General features: G+C 43.6%; 2 protein-coding genes across 30 annotated transcripts in view; one reads left to right on the top strand and one right to left on the bottom strand.

Annotated features, from left to right (window-relative positions):
* The window catches only part of DLG2 (discs large MAGUK scaffold protein 2), a 1055145-nt gene extending 1040443 nt beyond the window's left edge, over window positions 1–14702 (bottom strand). For all 10 annotated transcript variants that reach the window (XM_065049757.1, XM_065049758.1, XM_065049759.1 and 7 more), the window contains exons 1-2: window positions 14556–14702; window positions 12966–14043 (exon numbers count right to left, since the gene is read on the bottom strand). In XM_065049757.1, the coding sequence (XP_064905829.1) occupies window positions 12966–12984 (19 nt within the window). In that variant the 5' untranslated portion in view covers window positions 12985–14043; window positions 14556–14702. The remainder of the gene's footprint in view (window positions 1–12965; window positions 14044–14555) is intronic.
* TMEM126A (transmembrane protein 126A) lies at window positions 14299–23135 on the top strand. Of its 20 annotated transcripts, none has more exons than XM_065049819.1 (7): window positions 14332–14355; window positions 15116–15212; window positions 16048–16096; window positions 17469–17593; window positions 20473–20666; window positions 21060–21174; window positions 22886–23135. In XM_065049819.1, exons 4-7 carry the CDS (start codon window positions 17478–17480, stop codon window positions 23088–23090), a joined length of 630 nt encoding a protein of 209 aa, XP_064905891.1. In that variant the 5' UTR covers window positions 14332–14355; window positions 15116–15212; window positions 16048–16096; window positions 17469–17477; the 3' UTR covers window positions 23091–23135. The 20 variants fall into 20 exon arrangements, with proteins under 20 accessions (XP_064905898.1, XP_064905891.1, XP_064905896.1 ...); XM_065049824.1 differs by having other exon boundaries at window positions 14339–14355; window positions 15141–15212; XM_065049820.1 differs by lacking the exon at window positions 14332–14355 and adding an exon at window positions 14671–14791 and having other exon boundaries at window positions 15141–15212.
* The last annotated feature ends 740 nt before the right edge of the window (window positions 23136–23875 follow it).

Raw genomic sequence — 23875 nt, 5'->3', positions numbered from 1 at the left:
ATTTCCCCTGGCAGAGTTTAAGCCCATGCCCCCTTGTCCTATTGCTGACTGCCTGGGAGAAGAGACCAATCCCCACCTGGCTAGAACTGCCCTTCAGGTAGTTATAGGGAGTGCTGAGCTCACCTTTAAGCCTCCTCTTCTCCAGACTAAACAAGCCCAGCTCCCTCAGCCTCTCCCCATAGGTCTTATGTTCAAGTCCCTTCACCAGTCGTGTTGCTCTTCTCTGGACCCGCTCCAGCACTTCAATATCTTTCAGCACTTCAGTATCTTAGTACCTTAAAACAGAAGGATTCCTTTCCTTTTCTGGATTATTTCTGGGTCTTTGCCATGCTCTCATTTTTTGCAAGCATATTTTAGAAACACTGAAATGCCACATAGGCAAGGAGACACACACACACAAAAAAAGAGCTTCATTATTTTCAGTAAAAGAATAACTCTGCTTTTGATTACATGAATATATTTAGGTGACTGGAGATCTTATGGGAGTCATGCACACAAAACCTGAGCTACGTGGTGCAGGTACATGGCGCCTGTGAGGACACACATACAACTGCAGAGGGAGGAAAGAAAAGCATGGAAGTGCTGAGAAATCAAAATGTCATCATTTTAAGTACACTTGACACCAGTCTAAACAACTACACAACTGCAGCACTACAGCCCCATGGTGTACTTTGAAATATCTGGGTATTAGTTGGACCCTGTAGACCAAATGCTCACCTATTTACTTATGAAAAATATAAACACCCCTGGGTGTTGCACTCGCTTGGAGGCAGGAGGATTTACACTTCACTTACATGCTGTTTGAGTTCACCTGCCCGTACTTACTACAGCATTTAACGTATAGCACTGGTAGAGTTGAAGGAGTGCAGCTCTGCCGGTGTGGAGACTGTCGTGTTGATTAAAAAGTCTTTGATACATGGAGACCGTCGTGTTAAAACAGCTTTGATAAGTACTGTGCCTTCCTATGGGACAGAGGAGGGCACAGCTGTGCCCACACGCAGCAGTTGGCACAACACAACATCTATAGGAACAGCTATAGGATACAGGAGACGGTTTTCCTAAATATCTCTCAGATGTTGTTCAAACCATTTATCCTTTAGGTGAACTAAATAGATTGGATCTGAAGATAATGTAGGAATACTTGTGAATTTCAATAACTAAATTGGAGGAGATTTGACTAAGAGGGTTGATTGAAACTACACAAGAAAGGTAGAACTGGTTCCAAACCAGTCTCCAACAAGCTCCACTTTCGAAATTCCTCAAACCATGGTGTGTTGAATGATGATGACTCAAAACAAAGAAACATATGACGGAAGGGCCACATAATTCAGGCAGATGCTGTGATCTATCTATTTTCAAGCCCTTAATGCTCCTTCTGGCCACAATAAAGCCATATAGGCCAAACTCTATATGGACCCATACACAATACTGGCCAGTACCAAACACTGGTTTTGCAGACAAACTGCTACACAAGTCTGTTGAGAGCTGCTGCCTTCCCCAAGGGTATGGTCCTGCCTCCCAGCTCCTGTTGTGAAACAAGACAGCTCAGAAGACGGAGAGAAATAAAGCAAATATGATTCCAAACTCAGCAAGAACTGGAAATTTCTGCCTTGCACATGCAAGAAATCACAGCTGGCTGGTTTACAGTGGTTTAGACCAGCATGAAGTAGGATCAGGGAACAACAAATTCGGTCAGAAGCTTAACACAGCCTGTCGGTAAGTTTAGGATCATATTTGCTTTTCTTTCCTAGCATTCACATGAGAATTTGTGAACGAAAAGATGTTTGGGCTGCAACAGTAAAATGTTGACTTAAAACAAATGAAAAATGTTATTGTTTATTCAGTGAGAGATGTTTAAAATTAGTTGAGATCTAACCCTAACTAAGTTTATAAGATGAAGGGGGTTTTAATTTTGATTGATCTTTTTGTTTCTAATTGTATCTGTTCCCTTTCCTAAGAGGGACTTTGATTATATTCTTGCAAAGTCCACAGCATAGGCGTCTTTTTAAAGAAAAACACACTAACGCATTTCAGGAGACCCTTTCCAGCTTTTGGAGACCCAGAACTGGGAAAATGTAGGGCACTGAAGCTGCGAAACGCATGAAGAAGGGGGGAGGCAAAACACAGCAGCCAAAATAGAAGTGAGAGAAATGCAATCAGAGCACTGGGAAAGGGAACAAGGAAGTTTTCTCAGTGAACTTTGATAACTTTAGAAGGATCTCAAAAACTACTTCTACTTTAGGAGTACACACCTTAGTTTAGATGGCCATCAACAACAGAGCCAGAGGTCTGAGCAAACACTCTTCCCTGCCTTAATTATTTTAAGGTCTCTTGATTTGATCCTCTGCTCTAGAAAACTCAAAAAAACCCAAAAGTCCTTATAGTTCAATGGGAGGGGATGCAATATTTTATAAGAAATGTCCAGGCAACCTGCCCTGGGACTGATCCAAGCCAAAGCCATCAGCAACTCGTTTACTTTTCTTAATCTTTACACACAACAGCGAACACAAAGGAATAAATCCTGTTAGTCTGCAATGCTCTGTATACACACCCGAGCTTTAAAACTCCTACATGAGACTGTATTTTAAAACCTGAAGTTTCTAAACTGGAAGTGTAAGCCAGTTAAATTTGAGACAGAAACACAAGGAAAAAGTACACTAAGACGGTTGAGAAAAACGCAATCTGTAGGCTACAGTGCTTCAAAAGGCTTGAAAACTGTCAGACAAATGACAATCATAAAATATTTACATATAAACATCCATTTGAGGCGCAAATTAATCTACCAGATTGCACAGAGGGAAGACAGACTGGGAATATGTGGTCCTGTACAAACCCACAAGCTCTGAGCATCTCAGGCCCTTCATAGACACAAGAGGACTTTGATGAACTACCAAGAAAAGGCAACATATGGGTTACGCAACCTTGAGGAGACATAAGGCATTACGTATGCGACAAATATAATACTATCACCCCGTGTGATGAGCACTGACAACAAACAAGCAAAAGGCTTAAAAATAACAGCTCCTAAAACTATGCATGACACGTAAACCCATCTTTTGTCCTGCTAGGGAAAACAAGTGGACAGAAAAAGGGGGGTTCAAGCATTTCTAGGATTACCAAGCAGGCTTATTTCTGGGGTTTCAGCATTTAGGAACCAGATCAGCACAGAGAGGACACTGACACATGGTCTGTGAAGATTAATCAGTGGACAGACTCTTTCAAGGAATGATATTTAAAGTGAAGGTCGCATTCTGAGCTGCCCTCGATCTCCACTAACTGTAAAAAGAAGTGCGACCTCCCCAAATTCACCATAACCTCGGTGAATTCTCTGTGTTCCTGCAAAACACAAATTTAGGAACAGTTTGGTTGTGAAGAGCTGTTATTTGAAACCTTGATGCTGTTAGCAGACAAGAAATGGCCCAGATATTCTATGTGAAGAACTGGTATGCGAGTACCACAGCAAATTTTGCAGAACCGGGCAATAGGATGTGCTCAGGAATATTAACGTGAAATAAATAACCCAAATGCCAGGGGAAACTGGCCAAGGGTGAGGAGGACAGGCAGCTCTGAACCAAGCGGGTTTCACGTGCAGCTGCACAAAGAGCCAGCGCAAAGGGTAGTGATCAAAGGGTCGAAGTTGCCCGGCAGTCTCTTGTTACAGAATATTGATTTGTGCAGATGATGCAAGGAGCAGGGCTAAATGCTCTGCAAGTCAGGTTCCTCAGAAGGGCATGAGCTTGGCTGCCATGTGTCAGCTGAATTCTCCAAGAAATTATGAACATGTGGAGCCTGCAGGAGCTCTGTTTACCTCCCTGCTGTGCAGAAGGAACCAGACTCACATCCGTCCCTTCGATACCTGTCTAAAGTCACCAGTACCCCCATCAAGTCCATAAGCTCCCTCACCATCTAATTGCAGGCTTTAAAGGTTCTAGGTTTTTTTCTACTATATAATTTCCATCTTTTTTGTTATACATCAGGCCAGCTGCTCCTTGTCCTCCAGATGTTGATGTGGAAAGCAAGCCACCATCATTCCCTTTACAGCCTGTTATACACTGTGTGACTTGTCACGTCCCTCCCCTGCTCAGGCTCCTTTTTCCCAGGCTAAACAGTTCCAGCTCCTGCAACATTTATACACGTTTTACATTTCCAAACCCTCTTGTTTTCTTTTCTGGAATTAAATTTATCTTAAAGCACAATCTCTAAACTCCATCTGAAGACCCAGTAATGCTGCAGAACAGACACTGGTGGATGAAGCTGGACAGTAGTGGCAACTTTATGAAACAAAACACACATACACACAAATGACCAGGGAAGTGATGATAATAAAAGAGTGTTTGGGTTCTTTTTTTGCTTGCTTTTTAAGAATCAGACTTTATGTCTAATTTACTATATAGAAAAGTGGTTCTTTAAGAAAAATTTCAATTATCAATGATAACTAGCTGCAGTGTAAGTTTGTTGTCCAAGTATTCTCACACTTGATTCTACAACATCTAACCACAAATCTATTCTGTTAAACTGCTGCCTTTACGTATTTTTTCACTTTAAATACATTCTTTTAAACATGACTACCTGTACTTACTCAAGGAACAGGATAACTATATAACGAACAGTTAGTGCCTGCCTCGGCATAAAATCACAAACTTTTCTCCAGCACTTCTGCTTATCAGAAAGCATCTTGAAAACCAAGCTGCACTCCTGCCTTGCTTTAGTGCCCCTGGCAGCAATATCTGACCCCTGCAATCCCACGGAAATCGCTTCTCTGCTCACCCCTTTGTGTAAACTACAATTATATCTTGGAAAAAAAAAACCACTTAGTGTTAGTATATAACCTGTTCATCTTCACTCTCAGTGGCTGACTCTGGGACCTGGATTCTTCCCACCACATCACTTATCTTCAGGGCTTTAAGCAATTGCTGAGATCAGCTGCTCGCCCCACCAGGGCCATTCATATTTTTCACTGAGCTATTTTTTACCCATCCACGTTAAAGGTAACGTGGGGCCTGCTCGTTAGTGATCCTTTCTCATATTTCTTGACATGGCTACACGGGCTGTTTGTGTCTCAGACAGTGGACCGAGCAGATTCTGATGCCCTGAGACTCCTAAAACTACACAAACCCTGCAAATATAAGTAGCTTCACCTTGACTTCTTGTTTCTGCCTTTCAAGTGTCACGACATTAAAATCCAGGTGTACAAATATTAATACTAAAATCAACAATGCAAATATGAAGACAGAATGAAAAATGAAGCCACAAAGCCCAAAAATGATGTAGCACCAAATGAAAACCTCTTATTTATGCAGCAGAATAAATATAAATTGACATCATAACGGTGAAAAATTATTGAGGAGTCCTGCTTTGAAGAGCTTACAATCTAATTGTATGTAACACACAAGACTAGTGGAACTTGATATATAGTTATAAAAGTCAGAATTTATACACGTAACACAGCTGCTCTTGTTTTGTTCTGTTGGTTTTTTTCACTTTAAGAAAACATTCAATATCAAAATTATCCTAAATGTGATAAATGGAATGAGACAGAAAGCAAAACCAGAAAGATGTCTGTTCTGGAATAAATAACTTCCAAGCTCATACAAAAGAAGTATTATTTCACATGAAAGAAAAAAAAAAAAAGTGGAATTAAGAAAATCCAGAACTAATTCAGTAACACTGACATCTTTCTAGATGGAATGGAATGAGATTAAGCCACCTTTATTTATTACCAAAATACGCATTGTGCTCTCACATTTTCTGACACTCGATTGGGAACTTTTCACTTATGAACCTTTGTATTAGACTAAAGTCTCTGAGTTGATAAACCAAACACCTCCAAGCGACAACGGAAAATGAACTCTGTGTTTCAGACATTAAACAATTATCACAGTATCACAGTATGTTTGGGATTGGAAGGGACCTCAAAAGATCATCCAGTCCAATCCCCCCATGGAGCAGGAACACCCAGATGAGGTCACACAGGAACATGTCCAGGCGGGTTTGAATGTCTCCAGGGAAGGAGACTCCACAACCCCCCTGGGCAGCCTGTTCCAGTGTCTGTCACCCTCACTGAGAAGAAGTTTTTTCTCAAATTTAAGCGGAACCTCTTGTGTTCCAGCTTGATCCCATTACCCCTTGTCCTATCATTGTTTGCCAATTGAATTTGTAGATCTCCAAAGTCTGTTTTGGGGGTTGTTTGTGGTGGTTTGGCGTTTTCTTTGTTAAAAGCACAGCTCAGCATCCACCTGCAAGGCAGGATTATCGTCGTGCACAACACCTAGGAACGAATTGGAAGGTGACTTGAATTATTCCACTACAGCATAAAGTGATATACGCCACAGCCAGGGGAGAGAAGAGCGTATAAAACATAAAGTGTAGGGTTCTGTTTGTAAAACTACAAATAGCCCAGGTTCTCACTTTCCAGGAAACTCTACATGATTCAATTCTCTTATAAATGTGTTTTGAAGGAAGCATTGACCTCTTCATCCCAAAAGTGAAGACAGATTTAAGGACATTTGCACTAACTTACCCTGGCAAAATGAGTTTAATGCCACCAAAAGTTCACCTGGACCACAGCCATTAAAAAGCCAGTTGTTTCTTCACATATTTTGTATGTTGGCTACTACTGTCACCACCCATCCATTCAAGGCAGCTTCGCTGGCTACTTCTGGGATGAATATGGCCAGAGAAAACACCGTCTTTATTTTATAAAGATGTTGTTTGGCATTGTTTTAATCTACAGTAAATACAAGAACAAACCATAGTGAAACAAACTACAGTGAAACAAACCTTCAGTACCTGTAAGAAGCAAGAACCTGGTATGACCTGACCAAAATAAGCAAATCTGAGTAAGGCAGATTTTTCTCATTTTGCTGAAGCAGGGACTGCAAAATCGTCTTTTATCACATTTGGCCACTAGTTACAAATTCAGCTTTTTCTCCATGGTCACCCTCTGACATCAAACTTGGCCATCTGGAACAAATTCAGGAGGGGATGTGTAGGAAAAAAAAATAGCTTACAATGCAAGATACCACTATTTCTACTGTGTGCAATATGCACTCAACAGGAATGAAGGAGAGGATGCACAGCTGTCTCTTGTGCCTGTATCCACACTATGGCTGACTTCAGTTCTAGTGGCCAAGAGTAAAATAATTTATAACTTTTTCTCAGCAAAATAGTGAATAGTGTTAATTTGTAGCACTCAGAGAACACACAGCGTCAGCTCTCAATATCTCAGTTAAGGAGATGGTTTTTCCACTGAAGTTTATATGAGACTGAGACATTGTCTGACTGAGGCAAGTGAGTTAATGTGGTTACCCTGTGTTCCCTCCACGGTCTATGGAGAAAGAGGAGATAACAATTGTCAAGAGGATAACACAAACCTTAGGTGGGTTGAAATGCCCTTGGAAGGTGGATCTCTCTCTGCTGACCAAAGAAGCCCTCCAGGACAACAAGCTGGGCATCCTACTTAGGTGTAAGTTGACTAAAATGGGACAGATCTGCATTAAACAGCTGATAACATCTGGTAACATCTGCTTTAGATGGGATATTAGGAAAAAGTTCTTCCCAGAAAGGGTTGTCAGGCGTTGGAACAGGCTGCCCAGGGCAGTGGTGGAGTCACCATCCCTGGAGGGGTTTAAAAGATGTTCAGATGAGGTTCTTAGGGACATGGTTTACTGCTTGATTTAGGTTATGGTTGGACTTGATGATCCTGAGGGACTCTTCCAACCAAAATGGTTCTATGATTCTATAAATACCAGGACAATGGTAGAGCTGCAAAAATAATATAAATTTCACTATTCCCAGTCCAAAGTCCACTTAGCTTTACAGCCTGCGTGGATATAACAAGGACTTTTTCTGTATTATACATACAAATACAAATATCTCAGTTTCTCACAGAGGAAATGATGTCTGGCTGGAAGAAGATTCCTGCCACAAAAGCAGCTACATCTTTAAATGAAAGCTTTATGGTGAAAGTTGGCAAAGTTTAGAAAGCAATTTTTTGTTGCTAGTTTAACTCTTGAAAAACGAAAACTATTCTTTGCACAGTCTGTAAACATAACCTACAGCTTCACACTGCTCCTTGTCCATCCACTGCAAAATCTGAGAGGCAGCTGGATAGAATTTGGGGCGAAAAAGTGGCCTTTTAGCCACGTACTTATTTCAGAATACTTATTCAGCAACTGAAAGGACAAAAAGCCTGTAATACCAATGACTTACTAAAAGTAAAAGGGAAACTAAAATCTCCAATACATGCTTGATTTTCTGTTGTAAGGAGCCTACAATTACATTCACTAAGATCACAGTATCACACAGTATCACAGTATGTTTGGGATTGGAAGGGACCTCAAAAGATCATCTAGTCCAATCCCCCTGCTGGAGCAGGAACGCCTAGGTGAGGTTGCACAGGAAGGTGTCCAGGTGGGTTTGAATGTCTCCAGAGAAGGAGACTCCACAACCTCCCTGGGCAGCCTGTTCCAGTGTCTGTCACCCTCACTGAGAAGAAGTTTTTTCTCAAATTTAAGCGGAACCTCTTGTGTTCCAGTTTGAACCCATTACCCCTTGTCCTATCATTGTTTGCCACCGAGAAGAGCCTGGCTCCATCCTCATGGCACTCACCCTTTATATATTTATTAACATTAATAAGGTCACCCCTCAGTCTCCTCTTCTCCAAACTAAAGAGACCCAGCTCCCTCAGCCTTTCTTCATAAGGGAGGTGCTCCACTCCCTTCATCATCTTCATTGCCCTACGCTGGACTCTCTCCAGCAGTTCCCTGTCCTTCTTGAACTGAGGGGCCCAGAACTGGACACAATATTCCAGATGTGGTCTCACCAGGGCGGAGTAGAGGAAAAGGAGAACCTCTCTCGATCTACTAGCCAACCCCCTTCTAATACACCCCAGGATGCCATTGGCCTTCCTGGCCACAAGGGCACAGTGCTGGCTCATGGTCATCCTGTTGTCCACCAGGACCCCCAGGTCCCTTTCCCCTACACTGCTCTCTAATATGTAATTTCCCAACCTATACTGGAACCTGGGGAACATTTTTGATCATAAAACGTTATGAACCTAAATTTTGTTACCTAAAAAAAAAAGTTGCCAGTTTAAACAGAATCAGGTGCATGAAGAACTCCAGGGCATTAATGGGACCTAGCTTTGGCTGGTCCTAGCTTAAGTTCCTGCTGGGCTGGTTTTAGACCCTGTCCTTTCAACAGAGAAGCCACATAAATTTAGCATTCCCACCACAGAATGGAGCATTTCAGAAAGCTTATCTGTCAGATTCTTCTAAATGGCACACATGAAGTCCACATGGGATCAGCTTGAGACTCTTTTTAATTCTTGACAATGATGTGCTCAATAAAACATAGCCTTGAAGGTATTTATATAAGAGGCACGATGAAAAAAGTTGTTCCATGACAAACAGAATCAGCGTGCCTTTATCAGCTGGCTAAAGAGACAATTCCTCTCACTGTCAGAAACAGAAAGTGGGACGAGTGCAGTATAAATCCCAGCATTCAAGTATCTTTAACTGCCTAGACATAACTAGATGTGAAAAGATGATGACAGGGTTAGTCTAGAAGCACATGTGCAACCAGGCGTCTAGATGTGGGGTTCTTGCCATCTCCATGTGAACCACAAGCAGGGGTCCAAAACTGGAATCTGGTCTCCACCGCAGAGGAGCATGGAGCTAATTGGTTCTTTCCACCACCGTGAAAGACATGAGTGAATTACAGTAACATTTTATGCTCTTAACTATTCCATAGAGGAAATCAAAATATATGCTATTACAGATCTAAATATAGTCCCTTGCAGTTAACAGAAATCAAGTCAGCTAAATAACTTGGGGAGGGAGAGAAGACATCTAAAAAACACGCAAAAACCTCACTTCACTTCTCCGGTATGGTGGTACTACCTTACTTTGAAGCAAAGCTTTCCTCAAGAAGTTCCATCAATCTGTTACGAATAGTTGCATTCTAACTTATTCTAGTCTGTTGGTGAAAGTAAAAAGCAAAAATAATGAATTTATTTCTCAAATTTGTTCACCCCCATCATCTCTAAATGGCACCGCCCAACAGGTGATTTTGTAACTAAAAGCAAAAGCCTGCTTCAATTTAAAATGTTAAGTACTTAAGTGAAAGATGAGCAACCAAAAGCCAAAAAGAAAGGCCATTTGTTTGATCACGCAGCAATAGTGCACTAATCCATACAAAGTCTCACCCCTTATCTAAAAGGAGCACATTCAACATCTGCAGGGGACTCCGTTCTCCCTTTCCAGCCTTGCCTTTTTTTTTCCTGAGACTCAGAGCAAACATGCCAACTCTGTGAATATTCCAGGGAACGTGGAGCCTTATTTCCCTCGAGAATGAAGTGAGAGAACAAAGTCCTTTCCCTCTAGCACATCAGGCAATCACATCCTGACACAAACATGATCAGAAGCAGGAGCCTTTCTTTTCACAGCCAGAAGAAATCAATGCTGCCTCTAAAGTTATATATTTTTACTCCTAAGTAAATTATTTTCTTCCTGACTAAACAGGCCTAGATTTTGAAAAGGAAGATAGCAGACATAGTGTAAAGCAGTAAAGTATAAATTAGGTCCAAAGTTATGTGAAATGTGAAGACCAGTACTGGATGTGAGAGGTCTTTCAAAAGCAAACTCTCAAAATGCTTCACTGTTCTTTGGAAAGACCCAGAACCGGCCAATGCCAAAGCAAGCAGTGTTTGGTAACAACTTCCACTGATAAATATCAGGGTATTTTAAAACTTGTTTTTACAGCTTTCTCTGTCTCGAGACTGATTTTAGGAGAATATTTTGATCAAATCCGAAATAGCAACACATAGAAAGGGAGAGGGATAATCCTGTCCTTAATACTGCTATTGAAATACACACTTTAGCACAGCCTTGAAGAGTGTCCCACCAGGATTTCTGCAGATGGCACGGGTGGGGAAGACAGTAGACACGAATTCCCGAATACAAAAGGCCAGAAAGGGAAAATAAATCAACAGAAATACAAAACTAGTTAGACACAAAGCACCGTCAAAAGCATAAAGAAAATAAATGGGGGGTGGGGGAAAGGAAAAAAATCCCCTCAACCACCCTAATATTCATAGGAGTATTATGGATTATTTGTAACAATAGCCAATTTTTTTTTAAATTATAGTTTCCAGCATGCTTTTAATTACATTTAGAAAGTTAAAGTCCTTTGCATGAACTAGACAAAGTCATTCAAAATAGCACTGAGGTTGCTGATTGACTAACATTTTTAACCCTGCAATTTATGCACTTAAAAACATTTTTAGCAATATCTTTTTAATACTCAAATACATTCACACTGGTAACTTCAGTATATCGATTGATGCGACAGTTTAAAGTATTTCAAGGAGGATATTTTGGTCTCTTGAGTTTATATTTTTAAATTGTCAAAATACATATCCTCGTAAGACAGATGAAGAAAATAAAGCCTTGATTAAGACTGACCCAGACTGGCTTGAAACAAACAGGAAATCCACAGATTTTTCAGGCCAGAAGGGACCGCTGTGGTTGCCAACTTAACTTCCTGCACAAAGGAGCCCATCGGAGTTCACCCCAAAAATCCTGCAGCAAACAGTCTGAAACTGAATTACAGCTAAACATCCCGCACATAAACTTCCTTAGTGTAAACCACCTAATTCAGGATTAAGACTTAAAATATGAAAAGACAGTCTTAATTTTCCTTCTGTAAACAGGTGGAGGATGCAAACCTCACCAGGACATCAGGGTGACACGTTTACAGCGCAGCAGGATGAATGATGAAGGATGGTGCTTCTCCATGCATGTTCCCGTATTTACTACACACAATTGTGAGCAATTACATGAATGACAACACGATTCGTTAAAATAATCCCATTTTGAAAATTAATTTCTACACTGTCATCTGTTAAAACACAACCACAAAATCCCTTGTATTGCTTTTTTGCACAAAAATAATTCTAGTAATCCGTGTGTTTTTAGCATTATTTACATAGTAAATGTTAACTCATAACTGATACTGAAGAGTTATTCCAACAAGAAAAAGAATTTATAGTCACATCAACTACGTCCCCATTTCTGTTGTGTAACATTCACTTTTTGCTCCTTCCTCCAGGTTTTGGTATCATCAGGGATATTTCAGATCCAAAGACAAAGGTCAGGTGAATAGAAAAGGTTCACGTGCCATTTCTTCTATTAGCATATTCTGAAATTTCAAATCAGTGTCATGTTTGCAGGGAACCAGAAATAACCTAAGGTCTACAAGTGTTTTCAGAGTAAGAATTTGACCTCGTATATTCCCCAACTCTTGTTTGGACACAGGAAACCACATTTTCCAAAGCTGTTTCTACACTTGCTACAATCACAAACTTCAGGAGGCAAAATGTAAGGCTGATCATCTTTTCTTAAGTGCTGCCATACGATGTCATAAATATAGTACTAATACTTTTATATTGTATCATGGGAATCAAAGTTAGTTGAAATTTCGTTTAAATAAAACACGTTCAAATCGCCTTCAAAACCCAACTCTCATAACTTTTATTTAAAATTAGCCTTGAAACTTTGTTATTTATTTATGCTGCTACTGATGCCTGATGTTTATCCGCCAAACATGTAGAGAATAGATAATAGACTAAACCCATGATTTTAAAATTCATTAGCGTTTGTAAGAGAGGCTTCTCACAACATTAAATGCCAAGCTTTTGTCTTGGTGCCTGTTCAAGATCTGATGGCTGATCTTTACAAAATAACTATTTGAGGCAAAATTTGACATGACGAGGCTTAAAACACGGCATAAAACCACTCCTAAAATTATCGTAAGCGTGCAGATTTTTCTCCCATTTTTCAGCGCAAAAGAAAAACAATTTCAAGCCCCCATTAAAACACTTTTAATTTGAAACTGTAAGTACTAGAAATCAACATTCTGACAAAACGAAGATGCAAAATGAGATATGAAGCTTCATAGCCCACCTTTCTTCTTGACTGGCATTCTTCTTCCTACTTCTGAATCTGGTTGCAAGCACTTATTAACAGGTATTAACGATGTAACACTGGAACACTTTGCGAGGTCAGGAACTGGCTATCTATTGCAAAACACTGTTACAGTTCAGTTAGGAAGTGCAGCTTCAATCTTCATTTCTATCAATACTTGCTGTTTTCTTGTATTGGTCTTCCGATGCCTCCCATAAACAATAAAAAACGGGAAAAAAAGAAGCTTTTTGATTTTTTTTTTTTGAGATGTTTTCAATTTCTTTAAAATATATTTGAATCTATAAAAATACAAAAGAAAATGTTCCTCGGCAATATAAAACCTTATTATAACTCCTCTTCTGACAGCTAAGTTTGAAAATTAGTAGATTTTATGTAATACAATTAAGGCACAGTCCATCTCTAGGCAGCTGTCTCAATACTCCACCTGTACATGCTGAAAAACATATTATTTGCAGGACAAAAACGCCCAAATAATCCAAATAAGGAGGAAGACAAAAACAATCCAAAGTGACTCTTTAACTTCTCTCACTTCTTGAATGGATTTTGCTAGTTATGTATTAGGTGACTACACAGCAGACAGGAAAGGTCCCTTTCTCCTCACCAGACAACAGCCTTCCAACATCACCCTCTTACCCAACAGAAGTCACTGGCCAGTCACTTTCATTTTTATTATCTGCAAGCCACCCAGCCTTACGGTCTTTAATGTCCCTCTGATCCTCCCATGTATTAAAAGAGAGGATTGGAAACGAGGAAAGCAATCCCTTGACCTGGAATTATTAAAGTGACAGCGCTGCTGCTCACTGGGCACTTTGGCAAAGCAGATTTGCTTTCTGCTGGAGTCATTTACTTCGTGCCATCTCTTCCCTCGCACAGCAGCCACCTCGTGAAAAAGGGACGAGGAGAGTGAGGGGACGAGCCTCACAAAACGTTCATTTTTTTCAGAGATAACGCGGTGTTAGGGAAATAAAAAGCCATGAGATCGGTCCAGGGTTTCCCGCTCAGAGGCGCAGCTGGTTGGCTTCAATACGAGCCTCTCTCAGTCTCTTTCCCCCTTTTTCTGGAAAAAAAAAATAAAAAATAAAAAAAAAAAGAGAGAGAAACAGAAACGGGATGGATTGTTTGGATTTTCCTCGTGTAGAAAAAGTATGAAAAAGGCGGACAAGCTCCACAGGCTTCCCCTCCCCGCACAGGACAGGGCTGCGCTTTGCATCGTCTTCCTCAGGAGATGGGAACTGGTGTTGGGGGCGGGGGGAGGGGGCGGCTCTGGTTGCGCTCTCTCCCGATCACAGTTGGGTTGTGTCGGGTCTGTCCCCTCCCCCCTTCGCTTCTCCCGCCCCGAAAGGGACCGGTTGTCGCTTCCCGAGGCCGGGTCGGTGCGGGACGGGGTGAGGGGAACTGGGCGGGGGGCGGACGGTTCCCCCCGGTTGCTGAGGGAGGGGGTGGAGGCGGGGCGAAGGGGCGGGATGGGGAGCACGAAGGAGCTGAGCGAGAGGGAAGGGGTCGATGCGGGCGCTGAGGGGGGGAAGCGGGAAGGGGCGCGGGGCTGAGGGGAGGGGGTCAGCGGGTTACCCCGAGGACTGGGCCTCCCCCCATCGAAGGCTCCTCGCTCCGCTAGGGGGAGTCCCCGCGTCCCGGCCGCCGGCTGCAGGGTCCCCGCTCAGCCCCGTCTCCATGGAGGAGCCGCCGCCGCCGCCATCCGCCGCCCTTAGCAACGAGCGCCGGGCCGGGCGCTGACCTCCCGCCCCGCCGGCCCGCAGCCAATCGGGAGCCGCCATGCTGGGCCGGCGGGGGAAACCCAATCAAAGGTGTCCTTTGAGGGCTCTGGGTCATGTGGGCGGGTAAGATGGCGGCGCTCAGAAGCGGGGCGTGAGGCGGGAGGAGCCATGTTGTAGGCGGCGGGAGCGGGTCGGTAAGGGCGGGAGCGGCGGCGCTGCCGGGACAGCTCAAGGTCGGGCAGGTCACAGCGCGGCCCTGGCGGGAAGGCCGTGAGGGCGAACGCGGTACGGGGGCGGCGCTGAGCGGGTTAACGGTCGTCGGTAACGGTCGCTAACGGCTGTCGGTGGGGGGTAAAACCCGCGGACTGGGGGAGGGGAGTCCCCTGACGTCATGTCCATCTAGTTGACGTAAAGAACAGATTTGGGGACCCTCCTCTAGGGCAGGGTGGAAGCAAGAGGACTCAAGACGGGAGCAGGCCCCGCCGATCTCGGATTGTAAAAGAAACTTCAGGTGAGTATGATGAGCAGAGTAAATCTGGAACACTTTCATCTGGGGAAAAAATATCAAGAAAAAAACATTTGAATCACTAATTACAAGGTTTAACAGGTGCCCACAGAGCTGCTGACTCCTTTCAGCAGAATGGGGGGAAAAGAGACGGAGAAAAGCTTGTGGGTTGAGATAAGGACAGAGAGATCACTCACCAGTTGTCATTACAGGCAAAACAGACTAGATTTTAGAGAAAATAGAACCACAGAATGTCAGGGATCGGAAGGGACCTCAAAAGCTCATCCAGTCCAATCCCCCCATGGAGCAGGAACACCCAGATGAGGTTACACAGGAAGGTGTCCAGGTGGGTTTGAATGTTTGCAGAGAAGGAGACTCCACAACCCCCCTGGGCAGCCTGTTCCAGTGTCTGTCACCCTTACTGAGAAGAAGTTTCTTCTCAAATTTAAGTGGAACCTTTTGTGTTCCAGTTTGTACCCATTACCCCTTGTCCTGTCATTGGTTGTCACTGAGAAGAGCCTGGCTCCATCCTCCTGACACTCACCCTTTACATATCTGTAAAGATTAATGAGGTCACCCCTCAGTCTCCTCTTCTCCAAGCTCCAGAGCCCCAGCTCCCTCAGCCTTTCCTCACATGGGAGATGCTCCACTCCCTTCATCATCTTTGTTGCCCTGCGCTGGACTCTCTCCAGCAGTTCCCTGTCCTGCTGGAACTGAGGGGCCACAACTGGACACAATTTTCCAGATGCGGTCTCTCTCTTTAGTTTATTGCCAACTGGACAGAAGAGGATAATGAGAAACAAGAACAAATCTTAAAACACCTTCCCCCCTTTCTTTCCAGGCTCAGTTTCACTCCTGATTTTTCTTCCTCCTCCCACTGAGCAGTGCAGGTAGGTGGGGAATGGGGGTTGTGGTCAGTTCATCAAACGTCTCTGCTGCTCCTCACACCCTGCTCCAGTGTGGGGTCCCTCCCAAGAGAGACAGTTCTTCATGAGCTGTTCCAGCATTGGTCTCTTCCACAGGGTGCAGTCCTTCAGGAACAGGCTGCTCCAGCCTGGGTCCCCCATGGGGTCACAAGTCCTGCCAGCAAACCTGCTCCAGCGTGGGCTTCTCTCTCCACGGGGCCACAGGTCCCGCCAGGAGCCTGTTCCAGCATGGGCTTCCCACAGGGTCACAGTCTCCTTTGGGCATCCACCTGCTCCAGCGTGGGGTCCTCCCTGGGCTGCAGGTGGAGATCTGCTGCACCATGGACCTCCATGTGCTGCAGGGGACAGCCGGCCTCACCATGGTCTGCACCACAGGCTGCCAGGAGCACCTCCTGCCCTCCTTCTGCACTGATCTTGGTGTCTGCGGAGTTGTTTCTCTCACATGTTCTCAGTCCTCTCTCTCAGCTGCTGTCCTGCAGCAGTTTTTAACCCTTCTCAAATATTTTAAGAGAGTGGTCTGACCGGTGTTGCTGATGGGCTCAGCCTTGGCCAGCAGTGGGTCCATCGTGGAGCCGGTGGCATTGGCTCTGTTGGACATAGGGGCAGTTTCTGGCATCTTCTCGGAGAAGCCGCCCATGTATGCCCCCCTCTACCAAAACCTTGCCACATAAACAGCTGTACACGTTGACTTCAATGTGTCTCTGGCTAAGAGTACCAATAAAGAGTGTCCTTAGCTGTGGAATATAAAAGGAGAGGAGATACGTTCATTATTTCTTTAAATCTTTACAAACTATGGATTTACTTTTTCCTATTTCTATTTGATGGTTAATTCAATGTAAACCTGGAGTATTGCCAAAAGCTGTTGTCCTGTTAGTGCCTTCCCTTGTGCTGCTGGCGTTAGGGCTCCTTGTGTTAGAAGGTGATCTGGCTAGAAAAAAACAAGTACAGTGCCCTTTGTTCCTCTGAGCAGTTTTCACCTTTGTGTTTCCTGGTCCAAGCTGCTGTGTGGCCCCAGAGCTGGAGGTGCTTGGGCAGGACTATCTGGAGATTTAGATGGTCCATTTTCATCACAGTGAGTGCTTAAGTTGACTCAGAGCAACTGCCAAAGCACAGCTGCAACATCACTGAAGAAAGCAGTTTGGTAGAGTTTGTGTAGTCATAAATATCATAGATTCCTGTAGCTGGATTGTGCCCTTTGCATCTGAGAAGTCTGCCATGAGAAGTAGGAAATGCATTTGTGATTGCGTGGTGCCAAAAAAAGTCTGAATGTTTATTGGATACGTGCCGGGGCTGTGTAACTTTGATTGCATTTGTTTGTTTGTTCCGTACGATCCAGGACTTCAAGATGACAGGAAGAGAATTTCTTGAAGTAGATACTCCGCAGCAAAGACTATTTTTGGAAAGATTTAAGCGGATGGAAATCATACAAAAGATATTCAATGAGCTTCCTAAAGCGGATCAGTAAGTGCTGGTAAAATAAATGAAGATAAGTGCAGCAAACATTTCAAGTCTTTTGGAGGCTTTTCTTTTCCCTTACTCTTGAATTGCAAATCTTCCTTGCAGTTATAAAAATATATAATTGTGAAGATGCATTTTCCTGTCCAGAAGAGAAAACTTGGTTTTTGTTTTTTAAATATGGTTATTCACTGTTGTCTCTGGTCCTGCTCGCCTGGTTTCTGGCACATGCTCCCCAGTGCTTAAGGTCGTGGGATGGCTGATCAGCCCAGACTGGCTCTGAGCGTTCGTACAGCCCTGTGCTAGAGCTGATAAATCTTCCAGGGAACTGAAATGCTGGAGAGCATAAGGCAGATACTCTTGTGATGCTGCAGGAGTCATCTTGTGTCCCACAGGGTTGGCCTGGGGCCAGAACTGAGCGAGCATCAACCTGCCAGTTCCTGCATTTCACTGTGCGCTGCTCTCCCTTTCAGGAAGGCGAGGCTGAGGTGTCCAGGTGGCGGTGAACGAGTCAGCTGGAGTCATGCGGGCTTATCAGCAGGGTTCTGCGCAGCACAGAAACAGCTAAATGCCTTCTGGGCCTCGCAAACAGCCTTGTTGTGTTTTGTGATACTGCATTTCACTGCAAAACCTCACTGAACCTGAGCTGGTTCTGTAAAGTTGAGGTTTTATCCCTCCCATTAGAGTCAGAGCTTTGTGTAGGATCTGCCACCCTCACATTGACCTTATAACACTTCCCCAGAAAAGCTGGGGAGCTCACGGGGAGGCAGGTTCCTCAGTGGTGAGGTGGGTACATCTTTGCAGAGACTGTGGTACATGGGGACTGCTGGGCTTTGGAAAGAAATAGGTGCTGGGGTGTGCAGCTTTATTTTAAACTGCCCCGACAGGACTTTAAGTTTGTGTATCCAGAGGGGAGATTGCTGGTGGATGGAAGGGAAGAGGAAGCATCCTGCAGTCGGGCTGAGAGTTCCTGCTCACCAAAGTTCTTGGTTTTAAAACTAGGGAGTTAGTATTAAAAGAAAAAAATACCACCCAATCATTCCATCTTCCCTTTCTTTCCTGCAGCGTAGCAGTTACGTACGTCAGTAACTCTGAGTAGATTCTGCTCGTCCTGGGTACGTTCATGTGCTCTAGTTTGGATTCTCAGATATGCTGCTCAATTTTAGTCGCAGCCCTCTACGCGTATGTATACGCACACGTGCGATTCACTGCCTGTGATTTTAAATATACCAATGGAGCGAAATGGCTGGTTTGCAGAATCTGTACTCTGGGGACATTTCTGTGAGTGACAGCCAGTATCGGGAGAATGGTGATTTGAAAAGCAAAAAAGCCCTTTTCTTTTTAAAACTCCAAGAAATGAAACATGACTCCTAAAAAAGGGCAAGAGAGATCTGACCAGCCAAGTTCTGCTATACAGTATCAGAATGGTATTGTTGGTAGCCTGTTTTCACGTTTGAAAATCTGCTGTGAACCAAGAATTAAAGTACTTTCCTGTTGAAAATGAGAAATAGTTGGTGTCACTGATGTCAGGTGGTTTTGATGGTTTAGATTTTGCAGAATTAGCACCTACGTCTCTGAAGTCTCTTTTTTTAAATGGTTTGTCAGTGCTTAATGTTACTCTAAGCATTAAAATGTGGAACAGTTTTAAACACGTGGGTTTTTAAAAAATCACGTTTTAATTGGTAAATGGCTTAGCCGTTTGACAATTTTGCAAATAAATATGACATTTGGCCTAGCGTAAATTTTGTGACCGGTTAAGGATTTTATTTTCTTTGGGGTGTTAGTGGTAAATCCAACTTACGATGCGTTTTAAAAATACACTTTTCATATAGTAATATTGGCACAGCCTCAGAATTGGAGTGCCTTCCAGTTAATGGCTTTGCCTTGCAATAGTTATCGTTCTGGGAAATTTAGATTTGTGAAAAACTGAAGCAAAGAGTTGTTTCCATTAACCGTTTGTGGCAGATATAACGCTGCAGGTAATGCACAACTTCCTTGTGTGAGGCAAATGAAATCAACCAAAAGCTGTTTATCAGGCTTGTAAAACTGGCACGGTTTTTGATTCCCTCTCTTGCGTTATCTGCTGCGATGGAACGGACTCAAGTGGAAGCTGTTTGTCGAGATATTAAATGCTGACCGTCTCTGACCAGGCTTCATTCTGTTCTGCGTTCACCGTGTGGCAGATTGCAACACGAGTAGCTGCTCCAAACACAGTGTTAAAAACACGGTAGAGAACAGAATCCACTCCCCCTGTTAAAAAGGGAAAAAGAGAAGCTCCAGTTCTGTAAACCAGTATTTAACCTTTAACTGGTGTGACCTCCCAGCAAGGTAGGACCTTAAATGCTCGTGTTCCACGCATGTGAGGAAGGCTGCAGGATCACTGCAAATGCTCCGCCAGCAGCGCCCAAGATGGTTATTGCCAGGTCTCCATTGTCCCACCTGATGTCTCCTGTAAGCTCTTCTGTTGAAACTAAATCTATACTTTTGCATAAGCAGGCTAGAAACAAGGATGAATACAGGATTATATACGTACATCTTTAAAGTTTCATTTGGGAAAACATTCTCCTTAGAATCTTCCTAATTAGGAGAGCAGATTTCATGAAGTTTCCATTAGCCATAATTAAAACAAAAATGTAGAAAAAGCTGCTTAGCTTTTCTGTCACTGCACTCTTGAGGTGTGTGTAAACTTGGACATACAGAAAGGACGCCGTACTGGTTGCTTTTGAAAGTAGTTACTCTCCATTTTGCACCAGCAAGATTTACACCCTTACCTACAGCAAGAGATTTGACCTCTTACTGGAGGATATTCAGAAGTGAATTGTAGCGCTGAGTAAACCACTTTTTTACAGTTCTCAGTTGCTGAAGCGACTTTCCTTCTTTCACAGGAACCTCTGTAACCATGGGTCATACTTCCTCGCAGCAAACTCAAGCTTATGTGGCTTAGCAGGAAATAACTTCTTCAGGAACATCCTCCACGTCAGACAAGCTGCCTTCATCTCTGCTTTGCCAATGGCTGTTATTCCGTTTCTTTCAACAGCAGCAGTTTATGAAGTTTTTGTGCGTGAACCTTTATTTTCAGGTAAAAACCTCATTATTCCTCGTCTTTTTCTAAAACAGTTTTGCTTTTGCACACAATGTAACACTAGTGGAGCTTTTCCTCTCTGCTGAACTGCTGTGGTGAAAAACAGCAGTTTGTAAAGCAGGGTTTGAAAAAACAGGTTGTATAACACAAGGAGCAGCAGGGAGTCCTTGAAGTTGAGTGGGAAAGGAGATACATATGTGTATTTATGTTTATTAAAATATTGTGCTACGCATCACTGATTTTTAGGATTTTTCACGCAGTCATGTAAAAGTGACTGCAACAAAGCAGTCAGGTTCCCCCCTCTGTATGATTTCACTTGAAGGTCAACTTTGAAGTGATAAATTCTTGAACTATGTGAATACTGACAGTGAACTATCGCTTGTCACACAGGTGAGCTAAGCTGCGAGGTCTGCACCGTGGTCAGAGGAGGATTGATAGGGGCTGCTGTGGGTGGGCTCTACCCAGTGTTCCTGGCTCTCCCCATGAACGCAAGCCTGGCAGCCAGGTACGTCTTGTAACTTGAGATGAGTGAAGTGTATTTGTTTGTCAAAAAGATTTGTTGGTCACATCTTCGGTTCTCAGTTTAAATTCTGTGGATTTATAGTCGATGCACACCAGCATAGGGGAAAGGGACCTGGGGGTCCTGGGGACAGCAGGGTGACCATGAGCCAGCACTGTGCCCTTGTGGCCAGGAAGGCCAATGGTACCTGGGGTGTATTAGAAGGGGGCTGGTCAGTAGGTCACAGAGGTTCTCCTGCCCCTCTACTCTGCCCTGGTGAGACCACATCTGGAATATTGTGTCCAGTTCTGGGCCCCTCAGTTCCAGAAGGACAGGGAACTGCTGGAGAGAGTCCAGCGCAGGGCAACGAAGATGATTAAGGGAGTGGAGCAACTCCTGTGTGAGGAAAGGCTGAGGGAGCTGGGGCTCTTTAGCCTGGAGAAGAGACTGAGGGGTGACCTTATTAATGTTTACAGATATATAAAAGGTGAGTGTCAGCAGGATGGAGCCAGGCTCTTCTCAGTGACAACCAACAGTAGGACAAGGGGTAATGGGTTCAAACTGGAACGCAAGAGGTTCTACTTAAATTTGAGAAGAAACTTCTCTCAGTAAGGGTGACAGACACTGGAACAGGCTGCCCAGGGGGGTTGTGGAGTCTCCTACTCTGGAGACATTCAAAACCCACCTGGACACCTTCTTGTGTAACCTCATCTGGGTGTTCCTGCTCTGGCAGGGGGATTGCACTGGATGATCTTTTAAGGTCCCTTCCAGTCCCTGACATTCTGTGATTCTGTGATCTTATTGTAGGCTTTTAGTACATGGAAGGGGATTTGCATTAAGGTCCTGTAATTACAAGGCACAGTTAGTAAGAGCTACATGAAGCCTCCAAAGTGTAACAGGATCTGCAAACTGATACACTGTTAAGCACTTGGGTTTAGCTGGAACCTGACAAGCTATCCTTGATCACAGAAGCACAGAACAGTTTGGGTTGGAAGGGACAGCTCATCCAGTGCCTCCCCTGCCATGAGCAGGGACATCTTCACCCAGATCAGGTTGCTCAGAGCCCCGTCCAGCCTGGCCTGGGATGTCTCCAGGGATGGTTCATCCACCACCTCTCTGGGCAACCTGGGACAGGGTTTCACCACCCTCAGTGTAAAAAATTTCTTGCTCATGTCTAACCTGAATCTCCCCTCCTTTAGTTTAAAATCATTACCCCTTGTCCTGTCCCAACAGGCCCTGCTAAAACGTCTGTCCCCATCTTTCTTACAGGCCCCTTTTAAGTACTTAAAGGCCACAATAAGGTCTCCCTGGAGCCTTCTCTTCTCCAGGCTGAACAACCCCAACTCTCTCAGCCTGTCCTCCCAGCAGAGCTGTTCCAACCCTCTGGTCACTTTTGTGGCCTGGGTACACCAGATGGTGGCTGCTGCCCTGCCAAGTGGTGCCGATCGCTGCTTAGTGCTGTTTGGCTGTTCGGTCAAGAGACGTGACCGACCCGGGGCAGAACCCAGCAGCCGAACTCCCTGGGAGGTGGAATACTGTGGATTGGGTCAGAGCAGTGAGGGGATGGTGAGACATCAGTACTGTGGCCAGGATGGTTTATGGCTTTTATCCAGAGAGCTCAGTCCCACCAGGTGAATTTAACTTGGAAGGAGAGAATGAATAGCTACCTAAATATTTGTAATGACAAAAAGTTTCTACCACTGTTTATGTTGTTTAGGTATTCGTCATCTCCCTTGCCAGGGAAAGAAAATCTGTTTCGGTTTTGGCTCACAGTTGCTCAGCCTGTCTTTAGGAAGATGAGTTGGGCTGTACTTGTACAGGCTCTAACTGGAATATATCTTGCCACTAAACATCATGGAATATACATCAAAATACTGGAGCAGATGAACACTAGGAGGGATCCTGAAGAGTTAGAAGCATGAAGTTAATCCGTTTTGGATAAGTAACCATAATAAACAAAGAAAGAAGTTGGTGCTTGCAGTCATTTTTAATTGAAAAACAAAAGCTAAAGACTCTGCATTGTCATTCTTCTCAGTCCTGAACTTAAATGCAAGTGAAGTGTTTCATTATGTCCAGTTTAAAGTATACACATGAGTAACAGCTTTGTAAGGACAGGTGGTTTTCTCTGGAAATGAGGAAAAAAACCCAAAACATTTATATTGCATGCTTAGTGTTTGGCTCTAAGGTGATGCTACATCTTTTGGGAGCTGTATAAATGAGTATAATTGAAGAAGGGTCTTTGCTTCATAATGCAAATCACAGTCATAAAAAAATAAGGTGGGGGCGAGGGGTCAAGGCAAGGTTTTTCTAGAGATTTGTCAAAATCTGAGCATTTTTCTCCCTGAACTTTCCTCTGTTCTGCTAGCACAGTAGTTTTTGCATGAGATGACCCCATTCAGGCTCTTCCAAAGGTCACTCTGTGCATTGGAGAGAACGCTGTTATCACAGTAAGATTTTAGTAAGTTGCAAAGACCGATACTTGTTTTCATCAAAACTGACGAATATACAAAGTGCAAATAGGTATTTTAAGTATTCAGCATTGGTCATGTCAAAGGTCAGCTATAGAATCCTCAGGCAAGAAAGGTGGTGTGTTCTTAAAAAAGGAAACGTTTCAGTTGTACACTAATTCTCCTTGAATAACTAGGAGGAAAACAAAAAGTTTTCAAAAGTAAGTTAAAGAATAAAGACTGAAACTGCTTCAGAACTC

Source organism: Columba livia, chromosome 1, assembly GCF_036013475.1.
Source record: "Columba livia isolate bColLiv1 breed racing homer chromosome 1, bColLiv1.pat.W.v2, whole genome shotgun sequence".
Classification (NCBI taxonomy): domain Eukaryota; kingdom Metazoa; phylum Chordata; class Aves; order Columbiformes; family Columbidae; genus Columba; species Columba livia.
This window is presented reverse-complemented; position numbering and strand designations above follow the sequence as displayed.

Bases quoted from the DNA above. Each gene is read 5' to 3' on its own strand.
- TMEM126A (XM_065049816.1), top strand. From the start codon at position 14,760: ATGCTGGGCCGGCGGGGGAAACCCAATCAAAGGTGTCCTTTGAGGGCT. The intron at 15,213-20,472 runs GTGAGTATGATG...CTTCTTTCACAG, and splicing joins GATTGTAAAAGAAACTTCAG to GAACCTCTGTAACCATGGGT. The intron at 20,667-21,059 runs GTAAAAACCTCA...CTTGTCACACAG, and splicing joins GCGTGAACCTTTATTTTCAG to GTGAGCTAAGCTGCGAGGTC.